This window comes from Trichomycterus rosablanca, chromosome 11 (genome assembly GCF_030014385.1).
Source record: "Trichomycterus rosablanca isolate fTriRos1 chromosome 11, fTriRos1.hap1, whole genome shotgun sequence".
Classification (NCBI taxonomy): Eukaryota; Metazoa; Chordata; class Actinopteri; order Siluriformes; family Trichomycteridae; genus Trichomycterus; species Trichomycterus rosablanca.
Genome location: NC_085998.1, coordinates 4,168,582 through 4,181,151, shown reverse-complemented (window position 1 = coordinate 4,181,151; position 12,570 = coordinate 4,168,582). Strand labels below are relative to the sequence as shown.

The 12,570-nt window shown below is 41.3% G+C and overlaps 1 protein-coding gene and 1 non-coding gene across 4 annotated transcripts in view; one reads left to right on the top strand and one right to left on the bottom strand.

Moving 5' to 3' along the window:
* Positions 1-5,497: 5,497 nt before the first annotated feature.
* trnal-uag (transfer RNA leucine (anticodon UAG)) lies at positions 5,498-5,579 on the top strand. The gene has a single exon. It is a non-coding gene; the product is annotated as a tRNA-Leu (tRNA).
* Positions 5,580-7,152: 1,573 nt separating this feature from the next.
* The window catches only part of wtip (WT1 interacting protein), a 43,389-nt gene continuing 37,971 nt past the window's right edge, over positions 7,153-12,570 (bottom strand). For all 3 annotated transcript variants that reach the window (XM_063004880.1, XM_063004878.1, XM_063004879.1), the window contains 5 exons: positions 12,300-12,362; positions 11,998-12,128; positions 11,276-11,327; positions 11,111-11,179; positions 7,153-8,923 (listed from right to left, as the gene is read on the bottom strand). In XM_063004880.1, coding sequence (XP_062860950.1) covers positions 8,771-8,923; positions 11,111-11,179; positions 11,276-11,327; positions 11,998-12,128; positions 12,300-12,362 — 468 coding nt within the window. In that variant the 3' untranslated portion in view covers positions 7,153-8,770. The remainder of the gene's footprint in view (positions 8,924-11,110; positions 11,180-11,275; positions 11,328-11,997; positions 12,129-12,299; positions 12,363-12,570) is intronic.

The following is a 12,570-nucleotide window of genomic DNA, read 5'->3' as shown; positions in this document are numbered from 1 at the left end:
TCACCTACTTACTGCTCTTCTAAAAGGAACGAAGCTTCCACTAATGACCACCAGGTGTCGTCACATCTGTCTCTTGGAATGCAAATCGCTCCAGTTCCCAGTACTCTTGAGTGGAACATAAGGTCATAAGTCACACTGGTTCTGTTATTGTCTAGTCCCAAGCTACAGCTACAACACAGTCTTAGAGCTTCTTTTAAAAAAAAAAGGGAAATCAAAAGCAAACATCTGGAACACATCACGTCCATGTCTGTTTTCATGGTGATCAGGACGAGAAGGATGCGGATACCGTGTGACGTGATAATAGTGAAGTCTATTATAACTCAGCTCGCAGCCTCTCATTAATCCTGACAAACACACAAAGCAATAAAGTGAGACTATTAGCAGATAGAAAACACGTTTGTTCTGAAGCAGACGGGCATTGAGAAATCGGCTTCGGGAGACAGTTGCCTGGCAACGAGTCTTTCTTACTTCCATCCTAACTCAGATATATTTTTTATTAGGCTCGGTTCAGGGACATGCGAGTTGAAGTTTGTACTGAAGTGATTTTAATAGAAGCAAGGAAACAGTATGTACAGTCGGTGCACAATACAGTACGAGCGCCACAGACGACGCATGAGGACTTGAGGGTATTTGTACATCACATTTTCCAATACTGTTATTTTTATTAGCCCCTTTATCCTGGTCATGGCGTGGCATGTCCGGTCCCACCGGGAAACGCTGGGTTTAAGGCAGGAATACCCTACACCCTACACCCTACACCAGTGGCGTAGGGTATTCCTGCCTTAAACCCAGCGTTTCCCGGTGGGACCGGACATGCCACGGCTCTGACCAGGATAAAAGAGGTTAATAAAACTAACAGTATTGGAAAATGTGATGTACAAATACTCTCAAGTCCTCATGCGTCATCTGTGGTGCTTGTACTGAAATGTGAACCGACTGTACATACTGTTTTCTTGCTTCTATTAAAATCACTTCGGGGGGGCAGGTGCACTGGGGCCCATAGCAGGGGGGGGCCCTCCACAACATGAACTCAACCACCCACCTCACTGCCCCCCCATTGGCTGCACGTATTATGCATGTATTATGGCAAGCCAAACAGGAAATATATACCAAACACTGATATATATGGAATATATGACATTTGTTTTTTTTTGCACTGCGGCCCATGAGCTCCTAATTACACCACTGCCCTACACAGGGCACCAATCCACTGCAGTACTTTGGCCATCCCTCCACTCCTCAGACATAGCCGATCGTGTCTGTGAAGATGTCCGGCCGACCGATGGCACCACTGAGATTTAAACCCAGATCTCAGCAGTGGTGGGATAGCCTAATATGCCACTGTGCCACCCAGGCCACTTTAAAGCAATATGAGGCAACCAATATAGTTTTAAAAAGGCCAAACAGGTGACATATTAATTTATAGTTTTAAGTGACAGGGTTCTAAAAGTCTGCATCTACAAGCTAGACCAACCATGTAGGAGTGTCTAATAGAGTGGACAGTGAGTGGACACGGTATTTAAAAACTCCAGCAGCGCTGCTGTGTCTGATTCACTCATACCAGCACAACACACACTAACACACCACCACCATGTCAGTGTCACTGCAGTGCTGAGAATGATCCACCACCTAAATAATACCTGCTCTGTGGTGGTCCTGTGGGGGTCCTGACCATTGAAGAACAGCATAAAAGGAGGCTAACAAAGCATGCAGAGAAACAGATGGACTACAGTCAGTAATTGTAGAACTACAAAGTGCTTCTATATGGTAAGTGGAGCTGATAAAATGGACAGTGAGTGTAGAAACAAGGGAAATAAAAGGGAAATTCTATAAAAAGGGAAATTCTATAAAAAGGGAAATTCTAATGTCTCATTTCTCTGATTTTGTTGGTCATTAGTCTTCGTCTGACCTGCTGACAAGTCCAAAACAAACAACTCACTTCTTTAACGATGCAATCCATCTGCACCCCGTACACCCCAAAACCATTACTTATGTCCCGCCCAAATACTTTATTCTCACACTCACCACTTCGCTGCACTTATACACTGCCCGGTTCTGGCACTGGGAACCCTCAGAGATCGTTACACCAGTTCCCACGGCCCACCAGTTGCGCAAGATACGCAAAGGTCAGCATCAGTACATGGATAATAACTCGCGGTCAGTACAGCTGGGTGGCGTTTGGCTTGACGGGCAGTAAGGACCTGAGAAAAAGGTCCCACTGGGGATTGGAACTTCATTCCTATGGTAAACACAAAGTGGATGAAGTGAATGTGAAGGTTTTCTGTTTCAGACCTACTGACTGAAAATATTGATGAATGTTATTATTGGGTCAGTCTGAACTGACCTACAGTTACAGGGTCAACTTATGTCAGGTGATGCAACCAAGCATATGTGGAGTTGTCACTGCATAAAGACGTAAGTGACCTTATTTGACCCATATCAAGGTCACTTAGGTCTTTATGCTGATCGTATAGGCACATTTTGAAGGTGTAATAAAAAGACAATCCACCTTCTGTCTATTTTAAGTAGATTTGAGGAATAAGGAGTCTGTATGGGTCAAACTCCTCACAGACAGTGACCAAGGAGAGGACTAAAGTCCCCCAAAACTTTGTGTCAACCCTTGAACCAACAGTGCCAAGCTAAATAAAATACCTACAATATGGGTGTGTCTGAAAACCCAGTGATCTCCTTACACAAACGCATTTTACGTCATCCTACACTCCCGAGAAGAGGGCGTGTCTAAATTCTTAGGTTCATTAAAATGCTCCTACTGAGGCGCCTTCATTCTGAGTGATAATCTGACTGAATGATGAGGGAGCGTCCGACGCCTCCTCAGCGCTCAAGGCAATCCCAACATTCAGTGCAGCACAACTGAATGGCGGACAAATGCGGAGCAACCAACGGAGTTCTTTTCAAATGTAAATAAATTCTCGTTGATTTTTAATTTGTATAAAGGTGCACGAGTGTGGGGCTTGCTGGTAGCACTGTCGCCTCACAGCAGGAAGGTCCTGGGTTTGATCCCCAGGTGGAGTTTGCATGTTCTCCCCGTGTCTGCGTGGGTTTCCTCCGGGAGCCCCGGTTTCCACCCACAGTCCAAAAACATGCGGTCAGGTTAATTGGAGACACTGAATTGCCCTATAGGTGAATGTGTGTGTGTGTGTGTCTGCCCTGCGATGGACTGGCGCCCCGTCCAGGGTGTCACTGTGTGCCTTGTGCCCATTGAAAAGCTGGGATAGGCTCCAGCACCCTCCTTGCGACCCTAATTGGATAAGTGGTTGAGAAAGTGAGTGAGTGTATTTGTAAATTCGAGCTTGTCAGGGACAGTTTAACCGTTTCCGGTACACGGAGGGAGACGTTAGGTGGCGTGCTGGCGAGTTGTGCCGCCTCAGTCTGTCGGTTTGAACATCCTGAGGCTAACTGTGTTAGCTTAGTGAGCTAAAACTGTGGTGATGTAATCGGTGTAATCTCTGTATAAGTAGAGCGTCTAAATAATCTGCCTCGTGAGTTCCATGTCTCATTAGAATCCTCTCTACTGAGGCAGCTGATCAGGTAGGTAGTAGGCAGCAAGGCAGCTCACTGGTATAATAAAGAAATTATAAGGCCTCGTGTCCTGTTTAAAACACATTATTTGTATTTCTACAGTTCACAGAATCCTAATTTATTTACATTGGTCCAGTGCCAGCCTAAAAAGAACAAGTCCACTTTCCATTCCAAGCCAACCTCTAAACTCACATGGGTAGAGCCTTGACCAGTCCGCTGGGTCATTCTGGAGTAGCTAAACCCTTTGGGATGACGGTTATCTGGCATCAGGGCCGGGCTTGCGGCTATCTCTGCTTCGCTTGGGCAGAGGGAATGGGGTCGGTTGCGTGCCGGACCCTGATTACTGTGCGTAATAGCTCGCGGCGTGATACGGAGCAATAACACTGTGGAGTAAACATTCAGAACTCAGAACTGGTACAGAACGATTCAGAATGTCCCAATAAAAACGCTTCGTTCAGTACTAACTTCTACTAGCATTCAAACACTGTTGTCCAGGTTGTCTTTCAAATCCAAACCAAAACTCCCAGTCTGAGCTTTTCTCCGTCTTATTTTCCTTTTTTCTAACCAGAATGAAACATTTTTAGTTCAGTAAGATGCCATATTGGCTTTGGTTTAGAAAGATCTGACATCTAGGAAAAATGTTTTTCTACAGCCTGTCTGAGTTAATGCCACTTTAACCCTCGACACAAACAAAACCATCTTACACTCAAGTGCTACCTAAATATTAAATATTCTCTAAATTATTTGAACTTTATTCTCAAAATTATTTGGACTTTATTCTAAAAATTATTTGGACTTTATTCTCAAAATCATTTGGACTTTATTCTCTAAATTATTTGGACTTTATTTCTGAAATTATTTGGACTTTATTTCTGAAATTATTTGGACTTTATTCTCGAAATTATTTGGACTTTATTTTTGAAATCATTTGGGCTTTATTCTCGAAATTATTTGGACTTTATTCTCGAAATTATTTGGACTTTATTTTTTAAATCATTTGGGCTTTATTCTCGAAATTATTTGGACTTTATTCTCGAAATTATTTGGACTTTATTTTTTAAATCATTTGGGCTTTATTCTCGAAATTATTTGGACTTTATTCTCAAAATTATTTGGACTTTATTCTCAAAATTATTTGGACTTTATTTCTGAAATTATTTGAACTTTATTTCTGAAATTATTTGGACTTTATTCTCTAAAGTATTTGGACTTCATTCTTGAAATTATTTGGACTTTATTCTTGAAATTATTTGGACTTTATTCTCAAAATTATTTGGACTTTTCAACTATTCACACATCACTCCACTTTAACAGAATGAACATGGTTTTATCATACAGTCAATGCACATATGCAGCTTATTTTATAATCTTTATCTCACAATTGTTTACTTGAAGTTTGTCAGTCATTGCACTGTCTGATGCTGTACTGTTTATGTTGATGTTGTATTGTTTATTCTGTGTTTATATTTAGTGTTCCTCTTTCTACTATTTAATTTGATGTATATACTATGTTGATACCGGCACCTGATTCCTTGTACATCTGGTATTTGGCGAAATAAAGATTCTGATTCTGACTTCATTCTCGAAATCATTTGGACTTTATTTTCGAAATCATTTGGACTTTATTCTGGAAATCGTAAATTAAAAATACATGATTTAACAGTGCCCCTAATACACCAGCAGAACCAGTATCGTGTTTACTTGAGAGAACACGTGACCACGTGGTGCGTCAGTAAACCAGTAATGACGACAGCCGGTGTTGGTGTCGCACTCACAGCAGAATTAAATCAATATTACATTGAATAAGTTTGTATTATAACGAGTTTTTTAAAATCTTTTTAAATCTCTTTTCTTTACATTCGCTTCTCTTGTTCAGTATCGCAGCGCTTTATGCGGTAAAGCCAGTGAGAGTCTGACTGAGAGAAATCTGATCTGTTAGCTCTGCGTGTTCCTGTATGGTAGCGTGGCCGAGCGGTCTAAGGCGCTGGATTTAGGCTCCAGTCTCTCTGGAGGCGTGGGTTCGAATCCCACCGCTGCCAAACTCCATTTTTATACTCAAGGAAAGATCCAAACATGCAGCTAATGTCCTGGAACTAGAACCTTTTGCTACATTCATGTGCTCTAAGAAAGCTCATACAAATGGTTCACTAGTAACGATTTCACTTCGTTTGACTGCTTGTCCGGGAAAACAAACTAACAATAACTACCATATATATATATATATATATATACATATTTATAATAAAAGAAACAAAGATCTATCACTCTTCTTTAAAATATAAGCAAGAACAGCAAGAGAATTGCATTAATATTGCCTATTCATACACTTTTACTGTTCGCAGAAAGTCACAACCTACCAAACTTTTCACAAAATTAATGAAATACAACAGTATTTTTTATAGATTCAGTTTTGTTTACTTATTTTTAAGGGTGGAACATGTTTAAAGTTTGATAATTAATCAAAATCCAGAGTTTTTCCCAATTTACGAGACCACTTGAAGGCAGCATTAAATTAAAGCAACATTAAAGTTTGACGGCTACATTAAGTTTGGACAAATTTAGAATTTATCACCAATTTATTATTTATTTCAACACTAACCGCATCATCCTGGTCGGAGTCGCGGTGAATCCAAAACCACTTAGAAACTCAGAAGCAAAACAAAATCATCGCTCGTTAACTTAAGGGGCAATTTAATGCTACCTTCAGGTGCTCTTCAAAAGCTTGAACAAAGCCGTTCGTGTGCCTGACGAAAGATTCGCTTTTAATTGTGAAGAAGCATAGAAGTTAGCAAGATATTAATTACGTCTTTACCTTTTAACAGACATCAGTAGAAATACAGCAGTAATGACCATTAATTCTTCTGCAGCCTTTGCTTTTACAGCTGCATTAGCTGCTATAAGCTGCTGAACTGTTCAACACACTTGTAATAGTTACACTGATTCTAGCGGTGACATCTTGTATAAATAAAAATATATAACTCGATTTTTTTTGTGCTTTAATTACGTCTTTATCAATTGAACAATGCAGTGAGAAACAAAATGAATGATGGAGTATTTTAGAGTAGTAATACAATGTCACATTTATTCAACCCCTACATAATATTGCTGATCTTAAAACCCACTGTTAGTCTGCAGGACCTAAAGTTGGGTTACATCATGATTAAACCATTTGGGACTCAATAACCAGGCTTCATCTGCTTCAGGTGTGATGTGTGATATAAACACAAACCAGAGATTCAAGTGTTCAAGGTGTGGTGAAACTAAAAACTGAGAAGCTGCTCACAAAAGCCTCAATGGCTGGAAGCTTTTGTGTCAAGGTGTCCAGGCAAAAGAATGTTCCACCAAGTACTGAGGCTGGGGGGTTAAATAATAATGCACATGGACTCATCTCAAGTCAAAATCGATGTTGATTTATGTTCTCAAAATTGCTCGTATGTATCAATAAAATCTCTTCACTGAGACGTCTTGTTGAAGAATTTCATTCAATTCTATACACATCACCATGTGGGGGGTAAGGTCGTAAAATATTTTTTATTGCAACTGTAATGAAAATAAAGAAAGATTTCCTTTGATTATTACAACTCAGACAGAGTAAACACTCACATACGCAGATTAAATGGACCACAAAACCTCTTTATTTAAAAAAGGAGATTATATCATCTACGGTTAAAATGATACGCTTCATTTTATTAATACATTAAATAACTTTAAACCTTTTTCATGTTCAGATAAATAAATCTACTTTCTTATTGATGTGGAAATATCTAAAATTGAGACGATACAAAAATAGTGGTAATAGTAGGCAAGATATGCGTTCTGAGAACTAGACTGAAAAACAAAGCTACAGATCAGCATCATCTCTGACGAAAGCAGATAATCGAAGCTAACAGTGTTTATGTACAAAAACGTCGTGTTCTAGGAAAATAGTAGTTTCTTTATTATGCATAATAACACACTGTAATAAACGCGGAATGATTTAGGAAATATTGTGCATTTGTGCTGAATCTAAAATTATACTATTATTCTCGAGCAAACACGCTGTAACTACGCTGTAACTACGCTGTAACTACGCTGTTACCACGCTGTTCTGTGACGTACTTCCTCAGCAAGACCGGATTTCTCATGTCGGAATGGAACCGTTTACTCCACAGCAAGTGTGATAAATGATGATCGTTGGGTCGAGACTCCTGTATGTGTTCGGACAGCAGAATGGAGGCACTGTGTGGTTTTTGGCTGCCGTGACTCCAGGGTTGGCGTCGGTGTCTGCGATCTTAAACAGAGCGGCACACGTCCATGTGGAGCTCAGGTGAGACCAGCACCACCGAGCTTCAGCAGAACGTCAGATCCTCCATCATCCAAAAACAACATCAGCACGGACAGCGAATACAGCAGACATCTTCTGCTCAGCGTTTAATGCTCGACAGCTGCAAACGATTCAAGTCTGTTTCCTCCCAGACAAACCACTGCCGGGAAAGCGACGCATTAGAGCTCAGAACCGACACAGAGGTGCTAAAAATGTCTCTGTGTTATTAAAACACAAAAATGCCCACAGTTAGCAGAACCGACCTTGATAAAAACGAACGACTCGACACTAAGCAATTACAGAAATACTTGGGCCAAAAACATCACATGTACACGATTCATAAGTGACACCAGATGTAATCAGTCGGGCATTTTTGGTGACCAACGTTTGCTTCTTTAGAAGTATACCACCGTCCTGAGTGACTACACTTGTGGTAGGTGGAGGATTGTGCACGTGAGTTATTATTTTAAATATGAAATGTTAAGGCAGCATGTGAGAGTTTCCATTTCTTATCGATGTGACATCACACACGTACAAATATAAAATTTAATACACGTATACGTTAACGGTGCGACCCGTCGGCGGTGAGCGATACTGTTAGATAAGTGCGAGATTCTCAGTGAAGGGCCGCGGGTGACGTTTTCTCCTCTCTCATTACTTATCACGCTGCCAGTCAAATATGCACTAATTCCACATCGAGCGCTTTCAGGGATCGGTCTGCAACAGGCAAGGGTTAAAGGTCACGTCTGAGCCGATTTACACGGCTTCATACTGCGGTTGCGGGATTAATCGAGAGCAGAAGGACGATGATGCACGAGTTCAGACGATGAACATTTAAAAGTCTGTTCTTTCGCTCCGACTCGTTTTTGAGCCTCGTTTTGCCCCTGGCAGCAGCCCCGCAGCATCTTCTTGTGCCCGTACGTGTGTTCACAGTTCGGTGACGTGAAGCGGGTAGCTGGGTGGGTGCTGGGAGGGTCCGGATGCTTTTAACCTGTGAAGGTGGCAAGCGTGGCACAGCAGGTGACCCTCCAGTGGGTAACAGCGGTGACCCTCCTCGTCCGTCAGCTGCAGACCACAGTCCTAAAGATCGCACACAGAGATGAGATGATGTTACAGGGATGATACACATGGGTACCATGTATAAGGCCATTTTTTTCTTTTACATACTGTGACTTGTATGAACTGAGGCACTGACATTATTAAAAGAAGTTAAGGATGAAGTAATCATCTATATGTTCTTACTAATTAATAGTGAATTCCAATAATGCATAAATATGAATAAGTACGATTATTTAACAGGGTGACACGGTGCAGCACCTCACAGCAAAAATGGCCTGGGTTTGATTCCCCAGTCGGGCATCCAGGGTACTTTCTCTGTGAAGTTTGCATGTTCTCCCTGTCTTCCTGTGTCTGTGTGGGTTTCCTCCTGGAGCTCCGGTTTCGTCCCACAAGTCCAAAGACATGCAGTCAGGTTAACTGGAGCAACTAGAAATTGTCCTAAGTGTGTGTGTGTGTTTGCCCTGTGATGGTCTGGCAGCCTGTCCAGGGAGTTTCGCCCAATGAATCAGACCCAGTGTGGCCCTGACCAGTATAAAGCAGTGGTAAAATAAACACTGAATGAATACCTACCGAAACACATTATGGTAACCATTGTTAGGTATTAAAACTGCTGATACAAATGACCTGTATTCTAACCATGTGAGAATGTTATGTGCTGCTATCAGAAAAGGTCCTGGCGCTCAGGTGGCACAGCGGTAAAAATACGCTAGCACACCAGAGCTGGGATTTCGAATACATCGTATCGAATCTCAGCTCTGCCATCTGGCTGGGCTGGGCGGCCGGAGGAGGGTTCCTCATAACTGGTGCAATTACGACCTCTGCTGGCTGACTGATGGCGCCTGCACAGAGTTGAGGAATAATGCTGATCAGGGTGTAACTCTCCACTGTCGCCCTCGATTTGCTCAACATGGCTTTTTTGGTCTGTCGGTCCTGGATTCTGTAGTTCTGAAGTTACTTCACAATGTCTACTGTAAAAAGCGCTGTATAAATAAATACATTTGACTTGACCGGACTGTGTGGTTGTTGGGATTCAGCAGAGAGAAGAAACAGTGGAATGTGGTGAATGATTTACAGTTTTTACACTCACTGTACCAACAACATCAGAACTGGACTCTGACTTTACTGGACACAGATTAAACCAGGTCAGGTTTAGTTATTTACACTTTAAAGGCAAAACGACTTATAAATGTAGCTAACAACAACGCAAACAATTGGGGATTAAGGGCCTCTTTATGCTGCGCCACCATGCTGCTCCATATTCAATTCACATTATAAGAAATACTCAGATGTTAGAGTTTTACACTGAGCATAAAAACTTTATAGATGAGTTTTATATAAAAGAAATACAGCAGTACACTGAAACTCAAAGTCAGTTGGTTCTGGGAGTGGTGTCGAATTTTAAAGGTGTTGAGTTTCAAGGTATTTTTTTCCATAAGGACATTTGGGAAACCTGTTAATGCGTCTATGGTCTCGTAGAACTGCATATATTTTAGGCTCATGTAAAATAATGGAGTTGTTTTTGATACTTATACACTGAAAATAACACAAATATAACATAAAAACACTGAAATACAAAAACTTTACTTTAATCGTGGAGATGCTTGATCTTGGAATATGACGGTGCACAAAACTTAACGTGACTTATTGTACTTAAACACATTAGAGAACTTATGAGCAGTAATAATGAAGAGAAGTTTAGTGCTCCTGTCTCCTTCTTTTACTACATTAAACCACGTTAAGCTTTATTTTCAACCAGAAGCGTTTTAGACTCTGGGAGAAGCTGATTCTGATTCTCACCATTTCTCAGAAGCTCGAGCTCTAACACAAGTTTAAAAGTGAAACAGGGAGGAAAATCCAGATAAACACAGATACACGTGGAGCTGTAACACTGGATCTGCACCTTATTCCACACAGATGCAGATTCGTCTCATATTTACACTTGACGTTACCGCACCGCTCAAGCCGAGCACTGAACAAAGCAGCAGTCCCACACACATCAAGTTCAAGAAAAATGTTGAGTTTAAGGGTGCAAATTTCGTCGAGTTTCAAATATTTCGAGTTTAGGGGATGCTGAGTTACAAGGTACCGCTGTACTAATGAATTTAACACTGAACTAAAATCCTACAGAAATACTGCAGTGTTTAAATTCTCTGGTTCGGAGTGGACTGAAGGAATGCGAGCACACCGCGGTACAAACTACACTCTCACCTCACAGTGATAGCACTCCACATGGTAGTCTTTATCCATGGAGACCACACGTATAGTCTCCTCCGAGCCCTGCACACACACACACACACACACACAATGAGTGAGTAAACAGTAACTGATTATGGAAGCGAGGCTGAAGAGTAAGTGTGTGATGAGAGCTCTTACCTCCGCGGGCAGGATGGGCTGACAACACGAGGCGCATTTTGGAGCAAAGACACTGTGGAGACAAGAGTCGCACGATTTTTATTCATCAACAAACCACAACGATAAATCAGTTATATTACATTTCTCACTCAAAGCCACATTATGAGAGGAACCAATTATGCTTGGAAGAGTTGAAGGTGAAAGAGGAAGAGGACAGGCAGCAACAAGAGAGATGGAGACAGTTAGATGAACAGTAAACGAGCTCTTAAGAAGCCTGACGACCCAAACAGTAAACAAGATGTTTATATGGAAATGTTATGCTTCCAACTTTGTGGTAACAGTTTAGGGAAGAACCTTTCCTGTTCCAGTATGAATGTGTAGCTCTATAAAGTCTGAAGACAGGCTCGAATTCAAGAAACTCCTGACCTCAACTGACATTTTTCTGACCAACATCAGTGCCCAGTCATACAAATGCACTTTAGAATTAATGGGCACAAATTCCCACAGACATACTTCTTATGACAAGCCTTCTCAGAAGACTGGCTGTAATGTTATAGTGTGTGTTAGTCACAGCACTCTTCGGTCAGTAGTCAGGTCTAAATCAATAGAGGAAGCGAAATATGATCAGGTAATTGGATATGACTAAATTGGGAGGAAAATTGGGGCTTTTGTTCTTGCAAGGTTTCTTCTGTGCTTCTCCCGTCGGTCTCTGTGAATCAGTGAAGATGTTTGAAGGTACTTACGTGTGATAATCTTTAACACAGTAAATGTTGTTCTCAGTGTCCACAGTGAAAGGAACTCCGTCCAGTCCCTCCTTACACACCACACAGCGAAAGCAGCCTGGGTGGTAGGACTTCCCCAGAGCCTGGAGTATCTACACACACACACACACACACACACACGCTGCTGAAACATTGTCATCGTACCCAAATGTGCCAGCATGTTATTACAGACCTGCGTAACTGAAACACGGCTGTAATTACACTGTTAACTATCAAAATACCGCTCATTAAACACCAGGTACACTGATAACAGAAGATCGTACCATCTCCATGATGAGGTGTCCACAAACAAAGCATTTCTCCGCCGTCTGCTGGAACCCGGAATACTGAGGGACAAACACACCGCGTAATAAATACACACACACACAATTATCCAGCTAAACACACACATAATACTGTTATTACTGGTATTATTATTATTATTATTAGTGGTAGTAGTACTACTGTTTTTATTATTGTCATTATTTTTCATACATTTTTTTACTGTAACCCATGTACAGTCCTGCTCACCATTATTGGCACCCCTTCATTTTT